The 25,593-nt window shown below is 48.0% G+C and overlaps 1 protein-coding gene across 1 annotated transcript in view; it reads right to left on the minus strand.

Annotated features, from left to right (window-relative positions):
- Window positions 1–7,909: 7,909 nt before the first annotated feature.
- The window catches only part of LOC140411227 (uncharacterized), a 211,574-nt gene continuing 193,890 nt past the window's right edge, over window positions 7,910–25,593 (minus strand). Inside the window, exons 3-4 of the mRNA XM_072500334.1 lie at window positions 10,940–11,114; window positions 7,910–10,038 (exon numbers count right to left, since the gene is read on the minus strand). Coding sequence (XP_072356435.1) covers window positions 9,873–10,038; window positions 10,940–11,114 — 341 coding nt within the window. The 3' untranslated portion in view covers window positions 7,910–9,872. The remainder of the gene's footprint in view (window positions 10,039–10,939; window positions 11,115–25,593) is intronic.

Genomic DNA, 25,593 nt, shown 5'->3' on the forward strand with positions numbered 1-25,593 from the left:
CCCACATCTACATCATGTATAGCAATTTTAGTACTTCCCAATTTACCTCTACAAACTTGCCCATGTGATATCAATAACTCTTTCAGGTCAGTTCATTTTTCCCCTGGAAGGTATCTCAACAATGTCTCCCAATTTTTAAGAACAACCTCATTTTTCAATTTAATTTGAGATGTGTCAAATTCACAGTCATCTGGACTTGTTTCGTCACTTTGAGTTGGAATCATTAAAACCTCCTCCTTTTTCTCCCCATCCCTTTCAAAGTACCTTTTAAGCATATTCGCATGACACACTCGGTGAGTCTTCCTTCTGCCTGGTGTTTTTCCCACATAATTCACCTCACTTAATTTTCTTTCAATCTGATAAGGTCCACAAAACCTAGCTTTAAAAGGTTCACCTACCAGTGGTAACAACACTAAAACTGTATCTCCACTGGCAAAACTACGAACTTTGGATTTCTTGTCCGCTACCCGTTTCATCACATTTTGTGCAACTTTTAAATGTTGTCCAGCCAATTCACCTGCTCTATTTAATCGTTCCCTAAAATTTGACACATAATCCAATAATGTAATTTCCGATTTCTCACCCACCAATTTTTCCTTAATCAATTTAAGTGGTCCTCTTCCCTCATGACCAAAAATTTGTTCAAAAGGACTAAATTTGGTTGACTCATTAGGTGCATCCCTAATTGCAAACAGTACGAATGGAATTCCTTTATCCCAATCCTCTGGACAATCTTGACAATAAGCCCTCAACATTGTCTTTTATGTCTGATGCCACCTTTCTGATGCTCCCTGTGATTCTGGATGGTACGCAGTTGATTTAAATTGTTTTATTCCTAAACTGTCCATAACTTCTTTTAATAACCTTGAGGTAAAATTTGATCCTTGATCCGATTGTATTTCTGTGGGTAGTCCATATCTAGTAAAGAATTTAAGTAACTCCTCCACAATCGTTTTAGCTGTAATATTACGTACTGGAATGGCCTCTGGAAACCTAGTAGACACATCCATTATAGTCAAAAGATATAGATTCGCACTTTTTGTTTTAGGAAGCGGTCCTACGCAATCAATTAGGGCCCTTGTAAAAGGTTCCTCAAATGCTGGAATTGGTATTAAGGGCGCTAGTTTTATCACTGCTTGAGGTTTCCCTATCACTTGACATGTGTGACATGATTGACAAAATTTAACTACATCTTTATGTAGTCCAGGCCAATCAAAATGTTTCTGGATTTTGGCTTGAGTTTTCCTTATTCCCAAATGACCTCCCACTGGTACCTCATGTGCAACTCGCACCACCTCCTTTCTATACCCTACCGGCAATACGACTTGATGAACGTCTGCCCACTTTTCATCCGCCTGCATATGTACAGGTAATAACACTCTGGTTTACTCTCAGATTCCTCTTCCGTATATGCTTTCTGATATATCCGTTTTATTTCTACATCTTTCTGTTGTAACTCCGCCAATTTTCGCCTGCGCCTCATCCTCCACCTGTTCTTGTTCTTTTTCAACCACCTGATCAAAAACCGTTTCTGGTAATTGCACTTCAACGTCATCTTCACTCTTTGATTTCTCCTCTTGTCTTCACCTGTGACTTTGCGACCTTGTTACTACACAATCCGGACAAATCCCAGGATATTCGTCCTTCAACCCTTCAGTTGTCTGATTTTCCAGTGGATAAATCTCCAGGGCCTGATAATCTTCATCCTGCAGTACTTCAGAAATGGCTCCAGAGATCGAGATTAATTGGTGGTCAGTTTGCTAAAATTCTTTGGATTCTGGAATGGTTCTTACAGATTGGAGGGTGGTGAATAGAACCCCGCTATTCATAAAGCCCATTCTCAAGGATTTCATAGCACAGCATTTGGAAAGCAGAGGTACAATCAGACAAAGTCAGCATGGATTTCTGAGAGGGAAATAAATCATGCTCGACAAATCTACTGGAATTCTTTGAAGATGTAACTAGCTGGTCTGATTAGCAAGTTTGCGGATGATACTAAGATTGCAGGAGTTGCGGATAGTGATGAAGATTGTCAGGGAATGCAGCAGGATATCGATAGGCTGCAAAATTGGGTGTTGAAATGGCAGATGGAATTTAACCCGGACAAATGTGAGGTGATGCATTTTGGGAGATCCAACTCAGGTGGGAGCTATAAAATAAATGGCAGAACCATCAGGAGCGTAGAGAGAGAAATCTGGGCGTGCAGGTCCACAGATCATTAAAAGTGGCAGCACAGGTGGAAATGGTGGTAAAGAAAGCAGATGACATGCTTGCCTTCATCGGACAGGGTATCGAGTATAAAAGCTCGCAAATTATGTTACAGTTATATAGAACGTTGGTTAGGCCACATTTGGAATACTGTGTCCAATTCTGGTCACCGCACTACCACAAGGACGTGGAGGCTTTGGAGAGAGTCCAGAAAAGGTTGACCAGCATGTTGCCTGGTATGGAGGGTATTAGCGAAGAGGGGAGATTGAATAAACTGGGATTGTTCTCCCTGGAGAGACAGTGGCTGAGAGGCGACCTGACAGAAGTTTATAAAATTATGAGGGGTATAGATGGGGTGAACAGTTGGAGGCTTTTTCCCAGGGAGGAAATGACAATTAAAGGGGGCACAAGTTCAAGGTGAGGGGGGAAAGGTTCAGTGGAGATGTGTGGGGGGAGTTTTTTACACAGAGGGTGGTGGTGGCCTGGAATGCACGGCCCAGTGTGGTGGCTGAGGCAGATATGTTCGAGACCTTTAAGTCATATCTGGATGGGCACATGAACAGACGGGGTATAGAAAGATACAGGCGGTTGGTCGAGATAGGACACGTGACTGGTCCAGGCTTGGCGGGCCGAAGGGCCTGTTCCTGTGCTATACTGTTCTTTGTTCTTGTTTTTTGTTCGTAGAGCTGACCAGGGAGGACCGGTGGATGTGGTTTATTTAGACTTTCTGAAGGCTTTCCACAGTATCACATAGCAGATTATTATGTCTAGTTAAAGTGTGTGGGATTGCGGGTAGTGTCCTGAGATGGATAACAGTCTGGTTAGCAGACAGGAAACAAAAGATTAGGATAAATGGGTCTTTTCCCAATTGGCAGACAGTGAATAGTGGGGTACCGCAGGGATCTGTGCTCGGACCCCAACTGTTCACATTATATATTAATGATTCAGACATTATCTCCAAATCTGAGGGCGGTATGGTAGCCTCGGGTTCCAGGTTCAATTCCTGGCTTGGGTCACTGATTGTGCGGAGTCTGCACGTTCTCCCCGTGTCTGCGTGGGTTTCCTCCGGGTGCTCCGGTTTCCTCCCACAAGTCCCGAAAGACGTGCTGTTAGGTGAATTGGACATTCTGAATTCTCCCTCTGTGACCTGAACAGGCGCCGGAATGTGGCGATGAGGGGGTTTACACAGTAACTTCATTGCAGTGTTAGTGTAAGCCTACTTGTGACACTATTAAAGATTATTATTATTACGATATAAAGTTGGCTGGGAGGGTGAGCTGTGAGGAGGTTGCAGAGACAGGCTGAGTGAGTGGGCAGATACATGGCAGATGCAGTATAATGTGGATAAATGAGGGGCAAAATTCTCCCCAAACGGCGCGATGTCCGCCGACTGGCGCCCAAAACGGCGCCAATCAGACGGGCATCGCGCCGCCCCAAAGGTGCGGAATGCTCCGCATCTTTGGGGGCCGAGCCCCAACATTGAGGGGCTAGGCCGGTGCCGTAGAGATTTCTGCCCCGCCAGCTGGGGGAAACGGCCTTTGTTGCCCCGCCAGCTGGCGCGGAAATGACATATCGTGGCGGCGCATGCGCGGGAGCGTCAGCGGCCGCTGACAGTTTCCCACGCATGCGCAGTGGGGAGATTCTCTTCCGCCTCCGCCATGGTGGAGACCATGGCGGAGGCGGAAGGGAAAGAGTGCCCCCACGGCACAGGCCCGCCCGCGGATCGGTAGGCCCCGATCGCGGGCCAGGCCACCGTGGGGGCACCCCCTGGGGTCAGATCGCCCCGCGCCCCCCCCAGGACCCCAGAGCCCGCCCACGCCGCCTTGTCCCGCCGGTAAATAGGTACTCTAATTTACGCCGGCGGGACAGGCAATTTATCGGCGGGACTTCGGCCCATCCGGGCCGGAGAATCCAGTGGGGGGGCCGCCAACCGGCGCGGCCCGATTCCGCGGAATTCACTCCCATAGAAAGTAATTGAGGCCAAAACGAGAGTCACTCGGGATGATTTAAACTAGTACGGCAGGGGGTGGGAACCAGAACGTTAGCTTAGAAGGTGTAATAACTGAGGGGAAATAGAGAACCAAAATAAGAGAACAACATCACCCTCAGGCAGAGCAGAAAAGGTGACGAGCGTGAGACGGGAGGTGGTCAATGCAGGACTGAGGGTGTTGGACCTAAATGCGCGCAGTATACGGAACATGGTAAATGAGCTTGTTGCACATATTGAAATTGGCCGGTACGATGTTGTGGGCGTCACAGAGACGTGGCTGCAAGGGGATCAGGGCTGGGATCTAAATATCCAAGATATGTGTCCTATCGAAAGGACAGGCAGATGGGCAAAGGGAGCGGGGTTGCATTGTTAGTAAGGAGTGAAGTTAAATCGATAGCAAGGAGCGATATAGGATCAGAAGGCATAGAATCTCTGTGGGTAGAGTTGGGGAATTGCAAAGGTAAAAAGACCCTGATGGGAGTTATGTACAGGCCCCCGAGCAGTAGTCAGGATGTGGGGCAGAAAATAACTCAGGAGATAGAAAAGGCAATATTACAATAATCATGGGGGACTTCAATATGCAGGCGGACTGGGAAAATCAGGTTGGTCGTGGATCCCAAGAAAAGGAATTTGTGGAATGTCGAAGAGATGGTTTTTTGGAGCAGCTTGTGACAGAGCCCACGAGGAAACAGGCAATTCTGGATTTGGTGATGTGTAATGAGGCAGACTTGATTAGGGAACTTAAGGTGAAGGAACCCATAGGGAGCAGTGACCACAATATGCTAGAATTTACCCTGCAGTTTGAGAGGGAGAAGCTACAATCAGCCCTTAGGATGCCCTTAGTGTTGGGTGGGGTTACTGGGTTATGGGGATAGGGTGGAGGTGTTGACCTTGGGTAGGGTGCTCTTTCCAAGAGCCGGTGCAGACTCGATGGGCCGAATGGCTTCCTTCTGCACTGTAAATTCTATGATAATCTATGATAATCAGATGTAACGCGATTACAATTAAATAAGGGTAACTACAAAGACATGAGGGAGGAGATGGCCAGAGTTGATTGTAAAAGGAGCCGAGCAGGGAAGACAGTGGAACAGCAATGTCAGGGGTTTTTGGGGGTTATTGGGGCGGCACAACAGAAATTCATCCCAAGGCCGAGGAAATACGCTGAGGGGAGGACAAGGCATCCATGGCTGATGAGGGAAGTCAAGGACAGCATAAAAGCTAAAGAAAAAGCAGACAAAGTGGCGAATATTAGTGGGAAGCCAGAGGATTTGGAATCATTTAAAAGTGAGCAGAGGACAACTAAAAAAGCAACAGGGGGGGCGAAGATGAAATATGAGTGCAAGCTAGGTTGAGAGGTTGAATAAACTTGATTTGTTCTCACTGGAACGAAGGTAGTTGAGGGGAGACCTAATAGAGGTCTACAAAGTTATGAGGGACATAGACAGAGTGGAAAGTCAGAGACTTTTTCCCAGGGTAGAGGGGTCAATTACTAGGGGGCATAGGTTTAAGGTGCGAGGGGCAAGATTTAGAGGAGATGTACGAGGGAAGTTTTTTACACAGAGGGTAGTGGGTGCCTGGAACTTGCTGCCGGAGGAAGTGGTGGAAGCAGGGACGATAGTGACGTTTAAGGGGCATCTTGACAAATACATGAATAGGATGGGAATATCGGGATACGGACCCCGGAAGTGTGGAAGATTTTAGTTTAGACGGGCAGCATGGTCGGTACGGGCTTGGAGGGCCGAAGGGCCTGTTCCTGTGCTGTACTTTTCTTTGTTCTTTGTTCTAGCTAGTAATATTAAAGAAGATAGGAAGAGATTTTTTCAATATATAAAAGGTAAGAGAGGCAAAAATAGACATTGGGCCACTGGAAAATGTGGCTGGAGAAGGAAAATAGGAAACAAAGAACTGGCAGAGGAACTGAGTAGTTACTTTGCATCAGTCTTCACGGTGGAAGACACCAGTGGGATGCCAGAGCTCCAGATCCAGGGGGCAGAGGTGAGTGCAGTGACCATTACTAAGGAGAAGGTTCTGGGGAAACTGAAAGGTCTGAAGGTGGATAAGTCACCTGGACCGGATGGACAACACCAAAAGAGATAGCTGAGGAGATAATAATAATAATATAAGAATCGCTTATTGTCACAAGTAGGCTTCAATGAAGTTACTGTGAAAAGCCCCTAGTTACCACATTCTCAGCCTGTTCGGGGAGGCTGGTACGGGAATTGAACCCATGCTGCTGCCCTTGTTCTGCATTACAAGCCAGCTGTTTAGCCCGCTGTGCTAAACCAGACCCTTGTGGAGGCATTGGTGGTGATCTTTCAGGAATCACTGGAGGCAGGGAGGGTCCCAGAGGACTGCAAAGTGGTTAATGTAACACCCCTGAAAAAGAAGGGAGGGAGGCAGAAGACGGGAAATTATAGGCCGGTTAGCCTGACTTCGGCCATTGGTAAGATTTTAGAGTCTGTTATTAAAGATGAGATCGCGGAGTACTTGGAAGTGCACGGTAAAATAGGACTGAGTCAGCACGGCTTCGTCAAGGGAAGGTCATGTCTGACAAATCTGTTAGAGTTCTTTGAGGAAGTAACAAGCAAGTTAGACAAAGGAGAACCAGTGGACGTGATGTATTTAGATTTCCAGAAGGCCTTTGACAAGGTGCCGCATAGGAGACTTCCAAATAAATTAAGAGCCCGTGGTGTTCAGGGTAAGATTCTGGCATGGACAGAGGATTGGCTGACTGGCAGAATGCAGAGAGTGGGGCTAAAGGGGGCTTTTTCAGGATGGCAGCCGGTGACTAGTGGTGTGCCTCAGGGGTCTGTGCTGGGACCACAACTTTTCACAATATGCATTAATGATCTGGAAGAATCTGTTGCTACATTTGCAGATGATACAAAGATCTGTCGAGGGACAGGTAGTATTGAGGAAGCAGGCGGGCTGCAGAAGGACTTGGACGAGCTTGGAGAGCGGGCAATGAAGTGGCAGATGGAATACAATGTGGAAAAGTGTGAGGTTATGCACTTTGGAAGGAGGAATTTAGGCAGAGACTATTTTCTAAATGAGGAGATGCTCAGGAAATCAGAAGCACAAAGGGACTTGGGCGTCCTTGTTCACGATTCTCTTAAGGTTAACGTGCAGGTTCAGTCAGCAGGTAGGAAGGCAAATGCAATGTTAGCTTTCATGTCAAGAGGGCTAGAATACAAGACCAAGGATGTACTTCTGAGGCTGTATAAGGCTCTGGTCAGACCCCATTTGGAGTATTGTGAGCAGTTTTGGGCCCCGTATCTAAGGAAGGATGTGCTGGCCTTGGAAAGGGTCCAGAGGAGGTCCACAAGAATGATACCTGGAATGAAGAACTTGTCATATGAGGAACGGTTGAGGACTCTGGGTCTGTGCTTGTTGGAGTTTAGAAGGATGAGGGGGGATCTTATTGAAACTTACAGGACACTGCGAGGCCTGGATAGAGTGGATGTGGAGAGAATGTTTCCACTCTCCAATTGTCACATCTCCCAATAAATTACTCTCTGTCTCTTCATTCTTTAACTTTACACCTCAACATCTTCACAGAATCATTTCACTGAAATGTGGAGAGTTGATCTGGTATGAAATTAGTGATGTGATCATTGACTCAGAGTTGTTTGTGAGGAAGAATCTAACACGAGACCAAATGTGTAAATGCATCACCCTCTTTATTTCACAGTGAGAATCCATTCCCAGCAGTTTGAAAAACAAAAGACAAACAAAGACTAGAAGACGATGGATTATTTACTGCACCAGACAAACCTGTGAATGGGTCACCTGTTAACGGGAGTCAGATCTGAATCGATCATTTTCTCAGTCACAGATTCAGTCTGTCGATATTCCCAAAGTCAGCTCCCAGTGTGGGTTTGAGGAGATCTGAATGGAAACTTTATTCCACCTTCAGTCTCTGGATTCTAATTTTAAACTGGGATTCTTTCTCCGGTTTAAGGACCAGTTTTCAGCTGCTTCACACCTGGGTCACAAAACTCCCACTTTCACTTTCCTGATCTGGGCCCATCTGTTTCCTGAACTTGGACTGATCTGAGTCAGACCAAACCGGGTTGAGAAACAACCTTTTTAATCATCCCCACCACAATGTCCAGTGTTTGATTCTCAGGACTGGCAGGAAAAGGGAATATTTTACTGCCCACACAGGGTGTTGTCTCCATTAGCAGGTTTCTCCAGTGAGTGACGTGTTCTTCCTACAGTGTCCAGTGTCTATTCCACACAGTCTGTTATATGTTCCATTCCCATTATATTTCAGAGCACAGGACACAGAACTATTCAAACATTGAAGCAAAATCTTCCCGATGATGTGATGAAAATCTCATTATTTTACAAATGGTGAACACACTGTCTCTTTACAGTTTAAACATTCCCTTGTAATTAAATAATTCCATCTGGAACTAACTCCGACTGAGAGAGCCCAGGAACAGTCCCACATCTGATCACTCCATGATTTCACATTTAACAGCTTCAATACTCTGTGCTCTGTAACAAATCCCAACTCTTTTCACATCAACTTGAAACATTCTGGTCAGTATGATGGATAAATATGAATATATTCCATGGCTGTGTGAAGATGGAAAATTATGGAACTATATCTGTCACTAGGACCATCTCAGTCTCAGTCTCACAATTCATTGAAAGCAAGATTACAGAAAAAGCAAATTAGTGCAGTGATTAATCTCCGTTCCCCAGTAGAGGGCCCACCACCCGGTACAATTGAGTTTTGCCCTGTATCTGTGCAGTGTGGAGACGTGTTCAGCAATGAATTTCAGGTGTTGAAGGGAAACCGAATTATAAATAATATTAACGGGAAATAGAGCAGGCGGGACTCAGAGACAGTCAAATATATCAGGGCTGGAGTCACATGTACGGTTAACGTGTGGGTGGACGATCACGTGTTTGCTCCACATTTGGTTGGTTAAGTGAGTGGTTAAGAACATGGCAGGTAGAATATGATGTGGTGATGTTTGGGCTCCTTAGTTAAGGGTGGATGAACCGAGTTTTGTGGGAGTGCATTCCCTGTTTATCAGACAGATTACACACTCGAGGGACAGTGTGGGAAGGTGGAGTTCAGGTCGACGATCAGCCATGATCTTCCTGAATGGTGGAGCGGATTGAAGAGTCTCTGTTTTTATTTAATTTTGAGGCAGACAAAACGGTCCAGACCCAGGTGAGAACCAAGATGACCGGACAATGTGGGGAGAAACTGGACATCGAGAAAAGAACATTGTTTTGAATCATTGAGCTAAATAATCAATGGGACAGTGTATGGAAATGAGGAAGAAATGTTCACTGTTGATATGAATGTCGCTGAATAATTTTGAATCTAGAATAAATGCTGCAGTGTGTGTGTGGGAGTCATAATTACTAACTGCCAGTAGAGGGCAATATTTCTAAACAGGGTCACAGGGATTTGGAGATGGACATTGGTGGAATTGTCCAAAATGCCAATATTGACACATATACGTAACCTGTCTGATGAGCAGACATTGCGTTCCCTCAAAGGTAAATATAACCGTCTTGAGGTAAGGAGATTAAAACTATGCTCAGTATTCCAGATTAAACCCAATGGAAAGTTAAACAGTTTTAGAATAGAGTTAAGCACATCTCACTGTTTGATGCCATGAAAGGTACAGAACCTTCCAGAAAACCTTCATTCTCCTGTCTTCATAAAACCTATTTCCATTAACCCTTCTGTGTTCAAATAAGTGATGTCAAAAAATGTGCTATTGAAGGGCTGGTTGTCTTGTTCCAAATCCTTCAGGAATTGAATCACAAGTTCTTCAGTTTGTTGTTCATCAACTTTCTTGTCAAAAACCCTGCAACAGCATTAAGAACAGAGGATTTAATTTTTATCCCCCTGACAAATCCTGTTTGGAAAGTCGGTTGCCAGGACAACAGGGACAGGAGTTGACCATTCAGCCCATTGAGGCACCTGCACCAGTCAGTTAGTCCACAGCTGGAGTAAGACCATCGAGAAGCTGGCCAAATGGGCAGACAAGTGGCAGATAGAGTTTAACACAGAGAAATGTGAGGTGATGCATTTTACAGAGAGGGTGGAGATAGTCTATCCAGACTTAATGGCTCAGTTCTAAAGAGAGTGCAGTAGCAGAGGGACCTCAGGGTGCCCCCCCAGGATAGATTCTCTGCCATTCCGGCGGGAAAAACGCCAGTGTGAGAAACATTCATCACAATGTAGTGTACCAAAGTCAGGATGCGTGGCGCTGCCCACAGAGTTGAGGATGGAGAGCGCCCACAACCCTGGACCCTGGAGCACCACAGCAGTGGGTTGGGGGAGATTGGGCCCTTGGATCTTCCGTATTATGTGTTCTGGAGGGGGTCCTTCTGCTGGCCTGTTTCTGGGTGACCAATGTTGCTGGAAATCGATCTGCATTTTCAGGAGGTCCACCTTCTTTTGTCAACATGGCTCAGTGTTGTTGGACATCTTTTCAATATGACACCCGGGCAGGAGGGCGGACTACACACCATCCAGGCCTGACCCACTGCTGAAAACAGCGGAAAACACCCAGGTGAATAATTAATGATGGGTGGGAAGATTCGGAGTGTTTTCCGGCAAGAAGCCACAACAGGAACATTCCACATTCCCACCCACACCACAGCACTTAGTCTCAAAACGGGAGAATCCCGCCCCAGGCTGATGTTGATACAAGAGCTGACAGAAAGGAACATCAATCACAATATATCAGTCACTAAACTCACCTGCCATAGAACCAAACAGGAGGTCCAGTTTGTAATGTAACTGCTGGATCTGTTGGTTCCGGTGGATTGATGACTTCGGGAACTATCAGGACAAATACACTGAATCTTTGTTGTATTTTGCCATTTTTCAAGTATCCAACAACTCCCCAAGATGCAGCGAGAGGAATAACGGTACCTGTAGACAGAGAGACACAGCATTTAACTGGGTGATCAGCTTACGGGGAGTAAAAAGTTACAGGTGAGGGGGTAGGGTGACTTTGTTGAAATGTGGAAAATGTTGTGATATCACTTTAAGGGAATATGCAAATGAACAAGTAGCCAGGATGTAGAGCAGCACGTGACGAACTAACTCCACCATCAACAACCAAGAAACAAATCACCCCGAAGCCCTGACAATCGTGGCTGGAGACTTCAACCAGGCCAACCTCAGGAAGGTTCCACCCAAACTCCATCAACATATCTCCTGCTCCACCAGAGGTGCGAACACGCTGGACACTGCTACACGGGCATCAAAGGGGCCGACCGCTCCATTCCCCAACCACACTTTGGCAAATCCGAAGAAAAGCGCGCCGTGCTGGTCCGAGGAACCTGAGGACATTCTCCGCGACTGCTTGGACACTGTGGATTGGTCCATATTCAAGGCCCCGGCAGCGAACCTGGACGAATACGCAACCACCGTCACAGACTTCACCAGGAAGTGTGTCGAGGACGGTGCAGCAAAGAAGACAATACGGGTATTCCCCAATCGGAAACCCTGCTCAACCAAAGGGTTCACTCCCCGCTGAAGTCCCGGACGGAGGCGTTCAAGTCTGAACCCCCTGACCTCGATCAGAAATCCTGGTACGACGTACGGAAACCATCAGGGACGGCAAAAGGCAATACCGGATCAAACCAGAGTCCCAGGCCAACGACACTAACCCATGGCGACTGTGGCAGGGCCTACACAAGATCACAGGCTACAAAGCAAGGCCAGGCGGAATCTCTGGGGCTGGAGGATCTCTACTCGAGGAACTGAACAGGTTCAATGCCCGCTTTGAGCAGTCAGCCAATGTATCAGTGCCTCCCGCCCCAACAGCCCTGGACACACCCGTACCCACTATTACAGCCTCAGGGGTAAGAGCTGCCTCCTTGAAAGTGAATCCGCGGAAAGCGACGGGTCCCGACGGAGTCCCTGGGCGAGCACTCAGAGACTGCGCAGACCAGCTGGCTCGACAATCAACACTCAAACACCTCGGCAACAAGGACACCTGTGTAAGACTGCTGGTCATCGACTACAGCTCCGCCTTCAACACCATTATCCCAACAAGACCAATAACCAAACTCTGCAACCTTGGACTTGACCCCTCCCTGTGCAGCTGGATCCTCGACTTCCTCACCAACAGACCCCAATCTGTCAGGATAGGTAACAGCGCCTCCTCCACAATAGTCCCCAACACCGGGGCCCCGCAAGGATGTGTGCTCAGTCCTCGACTGTACTCCCTGTACACACACGGCTGTGTGGCAAGATTTAACTCCAACTCAATCTGGAAGTTTGCAGATGATACGACTGTGGTGGGCCGCATCTCAAACAACGACGAATCAGACTCCAGGAGGGAGATAGATCACTTGGTTGCATGGTGTACCGAAAACAACCTCTCTCTAAACGTCGGAAAGACCAAGGAACTGATCATCAACTTCAGGAAGTGCAGCACGGCACACACTCCCGTCTGCATCAATGGCTCCGAAGTGGAGGTAATAATAATATTAATAAACGCTTATTGTCACAAGTAGGCTTCAATGAAGTTACTGTGAAAACTCCCTAGTCGCCACATTCCGGCACCTGTTCGGGGAGGCCGGTACGGGAATTGAACCCGCGCTGCTGGTCTTGTTCTGCATCACAAGCCAGCTGTTTAGCCCACTGTGCTAAGCCAGCCCCTAAACCAGATGGTCGATAGCTTTAAGTTCCTTGGGGTTTACCATCACCATTACTGGTCCACTCATGTTGATGCAACAGTCAAGAAAGTCCAACAAAGTCTCTACTTCCTACGGAAGGTAAAGAACTTCAGCATGTCTGCATCAACTCTCACAAACTTCTACAGATGTGCGATAGAGAGCATCCTATCCGGCTGCATCACAGCTGGTATGGCAACTGCTCGGTCCAAGATCGCAAAAAACTGCAGAGTGTGGTGAACTCAGCCCAACGCATCACACAAGCTTGCCATCCTCCCATTGATTCTGTCTACACCTCCCGCTGCCTCAGGAAGGCAGGCAGCATTATCAGAGACCCCTCCCACCCAGGCATTGCCTTCGTCCAGACCCTTCCATCAGGCAGAAGATACAGAAGTCTGAAGACTCGGACATCCAGACAGAGGACCAGCTTCTTCCCCACAGCTACTAGACTCCTCAACGACTCCCCCTCGGACTGATCTGTTCCCTGGAAGAACACTGTTCATGACGCTCTATGTTGCTCTTGTTTGGCCTTGTTCCGCAATGGAACCAATCGCTTTTTGTTGATCTACCATTTGTTCCCTTGGCCGCAGAAAAATAGTTTTCACTGTACTTAGGTACATGTGACAATAAATATCAATCAACCAATCAGTGGATCAATTCTGGATCCATGCTGCCATCCCCTTCCATCACATGAGTTTAAATTTTGCTAACAGTCTATTGTAAAAATGGTAATTTGTCAAACTCGTTTTGAATGTTTACATACATAACATCATTGTACACCCTCAACCACCATAAACCATTAAACATTCACCCTCAACCACCATAAACCATTAAACATTCACCCTCACCCACCATTAACCATCAAACATTCACCCTCAACCACCATTAACCATTAAACATTCACCCTCAACCATCATTAACCATTAAACATTCACCCTCAACCACCATTAACCATTAAACATTCACCCTCAACCACCATTAACCATTAAACATTCACCCTCAACCATCATTAACCATTAAACATTCACCCTCAACCACCATTAACCATTAAACATTCACCCTCAACCACCATTAACCATTAAACATTCACCCTCAACCACCATTAACCATTAAACATTCACCCTCAACCACCATTAACCATTAAACATTCACCCTCAACCACCATTAACCATGAAACATTCACCCTCAACCACCATTAACCATCAAACATTCACCCTCAACCATCATTAACCATCAAACATTCACCCTCAACCACCATTAACCAGTAAACATTCACCCTCAACCACCATTAACCAGTAAACATTCACCCTCAACCACCATTAACCACTAAACATTCACCCTCAACCACCATTAACCATTAAACATTCGCCCTCAACCACCATTACACATCAAACATTCACCCTCAACCACCATTAACCAGTAAACATTCACCCTCAACCACCATTAACCATTAAACATTCACCCTCAATCACAATTAACCATCAAACATTCACCCTCAACCATCATTAACCATCAAACATTCACCCTCAACCACCATTAACCAGTAAACATTCACCCTCAACCACCATTAACCAGTAAACATTCACCCTCAACCACCATTAACCACTAAACATTCACCCTCAACCACCATTAACCATCAAACATTCACCCTCAACCACCATTAACCATTAAACATTCGCCCTCAACCACCATTAACCATCAAACATTCGCCCTCAACCACCATTAACCATTAAACATTCACCCTCAACCACCATTAACCAGTAAACATTCACCCTCAATCACCATTAACCATCAAACATTCACCCTCAACCACCATTAACCATTATACATTCACCTTCAACCACAATTAACCATTAAACATTCACCCTCAACCACCATTAAACATTCACGCTCAATCACCAGTAACCATTAAATATTCACCCTCAACCACCATTCACCATGAAACATTCACCCTCAACCACCATTAAACATTCACCCTCAACCACCATTAACCATTAACTTTCACCCTCAACTGCCATTAACCATTAAACATTCACCCTCAACCACCATTAACCATTAAACATTCACCCTCAACCACCATTAACCATTAAACATTCACCCTCAACCACCATTAACCATTAAAAATTCACCCTCAACCACCATTAACCATTAAACATTCACCCTCAACCATCATAAACCATTAAACATTCACCCTCAACCACCATTAACCATGAAACATTCACCCTCAACCATCATAACCATTAAACATTCTCCCTCAAACACCATTAACCATTAAACATTCGTCCCTCAACCATCTTAAACCATGAAACATTCACCCTCAACCACCATTAACCATTAAACATTCACCCTCAACCACCATTATCCATTCACCCTCAACCATCATAAACCATTAATCATAAACCCTCAACCACCATTAACCATTAAACATTCACCCTCAACCACCATTAACCATGAAACATACACCCTCAACCACCAATAACCATTAAACATTCACCCTCAAACACCATTAACCATGAAACATTCACCCTCAACCACCATTAACCATGAAACATTCACCCTCAACCATCATAAACCATTAAACATTCACCCTCAACCACCATTAACCATTAAACATTCACCCTCAACCATCATAAGCCATTAAACATTCACCCGTAACCACCATTAACCATTAAACATTCACCCTCAACCACCATTAACCATGAAACATTCACCCTCAACCACAATTAACCATGAAACATTCACCCTCAGCCACCATTAACCATCAAACATTCACCCTCAACCATCATTAACCATTAAACATTCACCCTCAACCACCATTAACCATTAAACATTCACCCTCAACCACCATTAACCATTAAACATTCACCCTCAACCATCATTAACCATTAAACATTCACCCCCAACCACCATTAACCATCAAACATTCACCCTCAACCATCATTAACCATTAAACATTCACCCTCAACCACCATTAACCATTAAACATTCACCCTCAACCACCATTAACCATTAAACATTCACCCCCAACCACCATTAACCATCAAACATTCACCCTCAACCACCATTAACCATTAAACATTCACCCTCACCCACCATTAACCATGAAACAGTCACCCTCAAACACCATTAACCATTAAACATTCACCCTCAACCATAATAAACCATTAAACATTCACCTTCACCCACCATTAACCGTTAAACATTCACCCTTCACCACCATTAACCATGAAACATTCACCCTCAACCATCATTAACCATTAAACATTCACCCCCAACCACCATTAACCATCAAACATTCACCCTCAACCACCATTAACAATTAAACATTCACCCTCACCCACCATTAACCATGAAACAGTCACCCTCAAACACCATTAACCATTAAACATTCACCCTCAACCATAATAAACCATTAAACATTCACCCTCACCCACCATTAACCGTTAAACATTCACCCTTCACCACCATTAACCATGAAACATTCACCCTCAACCATTGACCATTAAACATTCACCCTCAACCACCATTCACCATGAAACATTCACTCTCAACCATCATAAATCATTAAACATTCACCCTCACCACCATTAACCATGAAACATTCACCGTCAACCACCATTAAACATTCACCCTCAACCACCATTAATCATTAAACATTCACCCTCAACCACCATTAACCATGAAACATTCACCCTCACCCACCATTAACCATTAAACATTCACCCTCAACCACCATTAACCATTAAAAATTCACCCTCAACCACCATTAACCATTAAACATTCATCCTCAACCATCATAAACCATTAAACATTCACCCTCAACCACCATTAACCATGAAACATTCACCCTCAACCATCATAACCATTAAACATTCACCCTCAACCACCATTAACCATTAAACATTCACCCTCAACCATCATAAACCATGAAACATTCACCCTCAAACACCATTAACCATGAAACATTCACCCTCAACCATCATAACCATTAAACATTCACCCTCACCCACCATTAACCATTAAATATTCACCCTCAACCATCATAAACCATTAAACATTCACCCTCAACCACCATTAACCATTAAACATTCACCCTCAACCACCATTAACCATTAAAGATTCACCCTCAACCACCATTATCCATTAAACATTCACCCTCAACCACCATTAACCATTAAACATTCACCCTCAACCACCATTAACCATGAAACATTCACCCTCAACCACCATAAACCATTAAACATTCACCCTCAACCACCATAAACCATTAAACATTCACCCTCAACCACCATTAACCATTAAACATTCACCCTCAACCACCATTAACCATGAAACATTCACCCTCAACCATCATAAACCATTAAACATTCACCCTCAACCACCATTAACCATTAAACATTCACCCTCAACCATCATAAACCATTAAACATTCACCCTCAACCACAATTAACCATGAAACATTTACCCTCAGCCACCATTAACCATTAAACATTCACCCTCAACCATCATTAACCATTAAACATTCACCCCCAACCACCATTAACCATTAAACATTCACCCTCAACCATCATAAACCATTAAACATTCACCCTCAACCACCATTAACTATTAAACATTCACCCTCACCCACCATTAACCATGAAACAGTCACCCTCAAACACCATTAACCATTAAACATTCACCCTCAACCATAATAAACCATTAAACATTCACCCTCACCCACCATTAACCGTAAAACATTCACCCTTCACCACCATTAACCATGAAACATTCACCCTCAATCACCATAAACCATTAAACATTCACCCTCAACCACCATTAACCATTAAACATTTACCCTCAATCACCATTAACCATTAAACATTCACCCTCAGCCACCATTAACCATTAAACATTCACCCTCAACCACCATTAACCATTAAACATTCACCCTCAAACACCATTAACCATTAAACATTCACCCTCAACCATAATAAACCATTAAACATTCACCCTCAACCACCATTAACCATGAAACATTCACCCTCAACCATTGACCATTAAACATTCACCCTCAACCACCATTCACCATGAAACATTCACTCTCAACCATCATAAATCATTAAACATTCACCCTCACCACCATTAACCATGAAACATTCACCGTCAACCACCATTAAACATTCACCCTCAACCACCATTAATCATTAAACATTCACCCTCAACCACCATTAACCATGAAACATTCACCCTCACCCACCATTAACCATTAAACATTCACCCTCAACCACCATTAACCATTAAAAATTCACCCTCAACCACCATTAACCATTAAACATTCATCCTCAACCATCATAAACCATTAAACATTCACCCTCAACCACCATTAACCATGAAACATTCACCCTCAACCATCATAACCATTAAACATTCACCCTCAACCACCATTAACCATTAAACATTCACCCTCAACCATCATAAACCATGAAACATTCACCCTCAAACACCATTAACCATGAAACATTCACCCTCAACCATCATAACCATTAAACATTCACCCTCACCCACCATTAAATATTCACCCTCAACCATCATAAACCATTAAACATTCACCCTCAACCACCATTAACCATTAAACATTCACCCTCAACCACCATTAACCATTAAAGATTCACCCTCAACCACCATTATCCATTAAACATTCACCCTCAACCACCATTAACCATTAAACATTCACCCTCAACCACCATTAACCATGAAACATTCACCCTCAACCACCATAAACCATTAAACATTCACCCTCAACCACCATAAACCATTAAACATTCACCCTCAACCACCATTAACCATTAAACATTCACCCTCAACCACCATTAACCATGAAACATTCACCCTCAACCATCATAAACCATTAAACATTCACCCTCAACCACCATTAACCATTAAACATTCACCCTCAACCATCATAAACCATTAAACATTCACCCTCAACCACAATTAACCATGAAACATTTACCCTCAGCCACCATTAACCATTAAACATTCACCCTCAACCATCATTAACCATTAAACATTCACCCCCAACCACCATTAACCATTAAACATTCACCCTCAACCATCATAAACCATTAAACATTCACCCTCAACCACCATTAACTATTAAACATTCACCCTCACCCACCATTAACCATGAAACAGTCACCCTCAAACACCATTAACCATTAAACATTCACCCTCAACCATAATAAACCATTAAACATTCACCCTCACCCACCATTAACCGTAAAACATTCACCCTTCACCACCATTAACCATGAAACATTCACCCTCAATCACCATAAACCATTAAACATTCACCCTCAACCACCATTAACCATTAAACATTTACCCTCAATCACCATTAACCATTAAACATTCACCCTCAGCCACCATTAACCATTAAACATTCACCCTCAACCACCATTAACCATTAAACATTCACCCTCAAACACCATTAACCATTAAACATTCACCCTCAACCATAATAAACCATTAAACATTCACCCTCAACCACCATTAACCATTAAACATTCACCCTCAAACACCATTAACCATGAAACATTCACCCTCAACCACCATTCACCATGAAATATTCACCCTCAACCACCATTAACCATTAAACATTCACCCTCAACCACCATTAACCATTAAACATTCACCCTCAACCATAATAAACCATTTAACATTCACCCTCAACCACCATAAACCATTAAACATTCACCCTCAACCACCATAAACCATTAAACATTCTCCCTCAACCACCATTAACCATTAAATAACTGGACGCAGTTAGTTACACAGGATTTCTCTTTAACAAGGTAGAATTTCCTGTCACTGAGTCTCAGACAGGAGCCAGCATTCCCGCAGCATCCACTGAGCTGAGAGAGATGCAGTTTCTCAGCTTCCACAAGGGTTCATGTCGACTCCAATCGCGGGTTCATGCCTGAGAAAGAGTCTTTATTACACTCGGGAAATTCAGCAACCACAGCTGGAATCTCGCTCCCAGTGCATGTGGGAAACCTTCCCGGTTTCTGGGAACATAAAGCCGGCAGGTATCAAAGAAGTAGGGCTCAGGGGATAATGGGATATGGGGGGGAAGGCGGGAACTTGGTGATCAGCCATGATGATAAAGAATGGCGGGGCAGGCTCGCATGGCCTCCTCCTGCTTCTATTTTCTCTGTTTGTTTCTATGTGTGTAAGTAGCCCAACTAGCGCCTCATCCCACGAGTCACATGTGACCGAGGAACGCTCTGGGATTGACAATTCTTTGCTCAGTGTGTCAGTCTGTACAGAAAGTTTCAAACGTGACAGGTTAAAGAGTGAATGGCTGTTTTAGAATCTGTTGTTACTTTGAAGGAACATCTGACATACCTGCAACATTCCCACAACGTGCATAACTGAATAGTTTGTCCAGACCGATCGGCAGCGCACTTTTAATATCCACGGCATCAACGTCAGTTTGAACCCATTGCCGATATTCTAATTCCGCCTCATCATAATTCTAAAACAAGAAAATAAAATCCATCACCATGTGACACAACTGAACTCGCACCAAAACACATCAGTGTTGAGGGGACTGTCCTCGGTTCCCAGGTGTGGGAGCAGTATTCATGTCCTGCATGGACTGACCTGGTAAAAGAGTTTGGAATTTTTGATGGGAGTCTTGGCATCACCACTTCCAGATTGATTTCCCTGACCCCCTCATGCACTCTGTCAACTTTAGAGTTATCCTGCCCATTGGGCCTCACACCTTCCCCTTGGGCTTTCAATGAAAACAAATATAGAGAATGTTATTGAAGGCCATCGACACTGAATCATGTCCAGGAATTGTGTTTCCCTTTGGCTGTTTTACCACATTATTGAAACAGAAAGGTTTCAATGGGTTAGAAATTGGTCCTCGTATCCAGGCACTAATCCAGGATGAAAAGAAAACAATGTCATTGGACCGTAAGAAATAGGAGCTGGAATAGGCCCAATAACTCCTCAAGCCTGTTCCACCAATCAACAAGATCATGCCTCACCTTTAACCCCAACTCTACTTGCCCCACGCACTCCCCACCTGTTCCATTGTGTTGTTGTGTTGGAGAAGTTTCCGTAACTCCCAGAGACTGCTGGCTGCAGACATTCTAACTGTATTGGAACACATTTACCGTTTGGAGAACATTCCCCGACACGAGCTTCTTTTCGTGCTGCTTTCTGCGAGACTCTCAGATCACGAGTAGATGTCACTTCCTGCCAGTGACATCACAGGGTTAACCCTTCACAGGACCTGTCCGAATATACTCCATTCTACTACACCCCGAGCAACCTGGAATCCTAAATTGTACCTTGTCACCTTGTCTGTTTCAATGAGATCCTCTCATTCTCCTAAATTCCAGAGAGTTCCCGACAATATGATTCCTTTCAGTATTGGACATCTCTGTAACCCAGGAATCAACCCAGTGAATCTTCACTGCATCATCTCCAAGGAATGGACGTCCTGTTTTGGATCCGGTGTGAGCGTGCATACCCTGGTCGAGGCCAGAGTGGGCCTCCAGGACTGGCAGTGCCAGGTGGCGGGGTTGTCTCAGGGATTACCCGCACCCTAGCCCCATGGAGATGCCTGGGGGCCACCGGGCACCCCGAGGGAGGAGGAGGTGCTGGGCCCGTGCCGGTGACTCCCGCAGGGGAGGTGCCGGAACACCGCAGCCCCTCAGACTCCACCCCTCCTGTCCCTGGAGCCTCCAGTGGGCAGCAGGCAGAACAGGGCAGCACCACACCACCTGGGACACACGGGCAGGAGCCGGGCCCATCCAGGCCCGATCACCCCAGAAGGCACCCACCGACCGGGACCCAGGTGGCAGGGCGGGAATCACAGCAGGGCCGCCTCCACTCCTGCTGGACCGTCTGGGGAACTACCTAGACGCAATGTTAGGGCTGGAAGGCCAGAACGTTAGACACCAGTTAAGTTGGCAGGGGTGCAGGGCACAGTTTCGAGTTAGGGTCTCGGGTTTTCACATTAAACACCTGTTCACACCGTTCCAACCTGCCTCGGTGCTCTGTCAGGGTGTGAGGGGTGGGCTGGGCTGGACTGGCCATAGAGGAGGTGGGGGGGGAATGGGCGGATGTTGTGGGTGGCGTGGGCTCCCCACCGTACCCCCCCCCCCCCCCCCCACCCCACCGACCGTGTGATGGACTGGCCAGCTGGCATGCAGGGTTCACCCAGGTGGAAGGTGCGACCGTGGGCATGAGGCAGACATTGTCAAACGATGTGGAGCACGGAGCTCATGGCAGAGCGGGCTGTCATCACCCTCCATCCCATGGCTCCGACCCGCTGTTACTGCCAACCCAGGGCCCCCAGCTCGGAGCGCCGCAGGTATGTATCACCGAGCTGCAGGCGGGGGATGTGGGGGCCTGGTGGTGGGAGGCGGTGTCCGTGCCCCAGGCCAGGTTCCCCCCCCCGTCTAGTTGGTGAACCTGGAGACGATCAGAGCGTCCCGTGCCCATTGGCCCCGGTGCACATGTTGTGCGGCCCCCTGATCTGCCCATTGCAGGGGACCCTGGGGGGTCTCACTGTCACAGGGGTCTCTGTGGGGGGGGTTCCCTATCACAAGGGCCTCTGTGGGGGGGGGGGTCTCCCTGTCACAGGGGTCTCTGTGGGGGGGTCTCACTGTCACAGGGGTCTCTGTGGGGGGGTCTCCCTGTCACAGGGGTCTCTGTGGGAGGGTCTCCCTATCACAGAGGTCTCTGTGGGGGGGTCTCCCTATCACAGGGTCTATGTGGGGGGGTCTCCCTATCACAAGGGTCTCTGTGGGGGGGACTTCCTATCACAATGGTCTCTGTGGGGGGTCTCCCCATCACAAGGCTCTCTGTGGGGGGGTCTCCCTATCACAGGGGTCTCAGTGGGGTGGTCTTCCTATCACAGGGGTCTCTGTGGGGGGGTCTCCCTGTCACAGGGGTCTCTGTGGGAGGGTCTTCCTATCACAGGGGTCTCTGTGGGGGGAGGTCTCCCTATCACAGGGGTCTCTGTGGGAGGGTCTCCCTATCACAAGGGTCTCTGTGGGGGGGACTTCCTATCACAAGGGTCTCTGTGGGGGCGTCTCCCCATCACAAGGGTCTCTGTGGGGGGGACTCCCTATCACAGGGGTCTCAGTGGGGTGGTCTTCCTATCACAGGGGTCTCTGTGGGGGGGTCTCACTATCACAGGGGTCTCTGTGGGGGGGTCTCCCTATCACAGGGGTCTCTGTGGGGGGTCTCCCTATCACAGGGGTCTCAGTGGGGGGGTCTCCCTATCACAGGGGTCTCTGGGGGGTCTTCCTATCACAGGGGTCTCTGTAGGGGTCTCCCTATCACAGGGGTCTCTGGGGGGGTCTTCCTATCACAGGGGTCTCTGTAGGGGTCTCCCTATCACAGGGGTCTCTGTGGGGGGTTCTCCCTATCACAGGGGTCTCTGTGTGGCAGTCTCCCTATCACAGGGGTCTAAGTGGGCGGTCTCCCTATCTCAGGGGTCTCTGTGGGAGGGTCTCCCGATCAAAGGGGTCTCTGTGGGGGGGGGCTCCCTATCACAGGGTTCTCTGTGGTGTGGGGTCTAACTATCACAGGGGTCTCTATGGGAGGGTCTCCCTATCAGGGGGTTCTCTGTGGGGGGTTCTCCCTATCACAGGGATCTCTGTGGCGGGGGGGGTCTCACTACCACAGGGTTCTATGTGGGTGGTCTCCCTATCTCAGGGGTCCCTGTGGGGGGTTCACCCTCACACAGGGGTGTCTATGGGAGGGTCGCCCTATCACAGGGGTCTCTGTGGGACGTCTCCCTATCACAGGGGTCTCTGTGGGGGTCTCCCTATCACAGGGGTCTCTGTGGGGGTCTCCCTATCACAGGGGTCTCTGTGGGGGGTTCTCCCTATCACAGGGGTCTCTGTGGGGGGTTCTCCCTATCACAGGGGTCTCTGTGGGGGGGCGTCTCCCTATCACAGGGGTCTCTGTGGGAGGTCTCCCTATCACAGGGGTCTCTGTGGGCGGGGGTCTCCCTATCACAGGGGTCTCTGTGGGCGGGGGGTCTCCGTATCACAGGGGTCTCTGTGTGGGGCTCTCCCTATCACAGGGGTCTCTGAGGGGTGGGGTCTAACGATCATAGGGGTCTCTGTGGGGGGTTCTCCCTATCCCAGGGGTCAGTGTGGGGGGGTCTCCCTATCTCAGGTGTCTCTGTGGGGGGTTCACACTCTCACAGGGGTCTCTGTGGGCGGGGGGTCTCCCTATCACAGGGGTCTCTGTGTGGGGGGGTCACCCTATCACAGGGGTCTCTGTGGGGGGTCTCCCTATCAAAGGGGTCTCTGTGGGCGGGGGGTCTCCGTATCACAGGGGTCTCTGTGTCGGGGGGGTCTCCGTATCACAGGGGTCTCTGTGGGGGGTTCTCCCTATCACAGGGTTCTCTGTGGGGGGGGGGGTCTCCGTCTCACAGGGGTCTCTATGGGAGGGTCTCCCGATCAAAGGAGTCTCTGTGGGGGTTCTCCCTATCAGAGGGGTCTCTGTGGGGGGGGGTCTCCCTATCACAGGGGTCTCTGTGGTGGGGGGCTCCCTATCACAGGGGTCTCTGTTGGGGGGTTCTCCCTATCACAGGGGTCTCTGTGGGGGGGTCTCCCTATCACAGGGGTCTCTGTGGGGGGGGGTCTCCCTATCACAGGGGTCACTGTGGGGGGGTCGACCTATCACAGGGGTCTCTGTTGGGGGGGTCTCCCTATCACAGGGGTCTCTGTGGGGGTCTCCCTATCACAGGGGTCTCTGTGGGGGGGGGTCTCCCTATCACAGGGGTCTCTCTGGGTGGGTCTCCCTATCACAGGGGTCTCTGTGGGGGGTCTCCCTATCACAGGGGTCTCTGTGGGGGGGTCTCCCTATCACTGGGGTCTCTGTGGGGGGGTCGACCTATCACAGGGGTCTCTGTTGGGGGGGTCTCCCTATCACAGGGGTCTCTCTGGGGGGGTCTCCCTATCACAGGGGTCCCTGTGGGGGGGGGGTCTCCCTATCACTGGGGTCCCTGGGCAGTGGGGGCAAGTTGTATCACCCCTGTAGTTGTGAGTTGGGGAGGGGGAGGGGGAGGGGGTCGGGGGAGGGGGGAGTGTCGGAGAGGGGTCAGGGGTGGGGGGGGAGTGTCAGGGAGGAGTCTGGGTGGGGGATGGGGAGTGTCGGGGAGGGGTCGGGGTGGGGGGGATGGGGAGTTTCGGGGAGGGGTCGGGGAGGGGGGAGTGTCGGGGAGGGGTCGGGGGTCGGGGGGATGGGGAGTGTCGGGGAGGGATCGGGGGTCGGGGGGATGGGGAGTGTCGGGGAGGGGTCGGGGGTCAGGGTGGGGGGTGGGGAGTGTCGGGGAGGGGTCGGGGAGGGTGGGGATGGGGAGTGTTGGGGAGGGGTCGGGTTTCGGGGGGTTGGGTAGTGTCGGGGAGGGGCCTGGGGTCGGGGTGGGGGGGATGAGTAGTGTCGGGGAGGGGTCGGGGTGGGGGGGATGGGGAGTGTCGGGGAGGGGTCGGGGGTTGGGTTGGGGGGATGGGTAGTGTTGGGGAGGGGTCGGGGGTCAGGGTGGGGGGGAGTGTCGGGGACGGATCGGGGTGGGGGGGATGGGAAGTGTCGGGGAGGGGTCGAGGTGGGGGGGATGGGGAGTGTCGGGGAGGGGTCGGGGTGGGAGGATGGGGAGTGTCGGGGAGCGGTCGGGGAGGGGTGGGATGGGTAGTGTCGGGGAG

The sequence above is a fragment of the Scyliorhinus torazame genome, chromosome 4 (assembly GCF_047496885.1).
Source record: "Scyliorhinus torazame isolate Kashiwa2021f chromosome 4, sScyTor2.1, whole genome shotgun sequence".
NCBI lineage: Eukaryota > Metazoa > Chordata > Chondrichthyes > Carcharhiniformes > Scyliorhinidae > Scyliorhinus > Scyliorhinus torazame.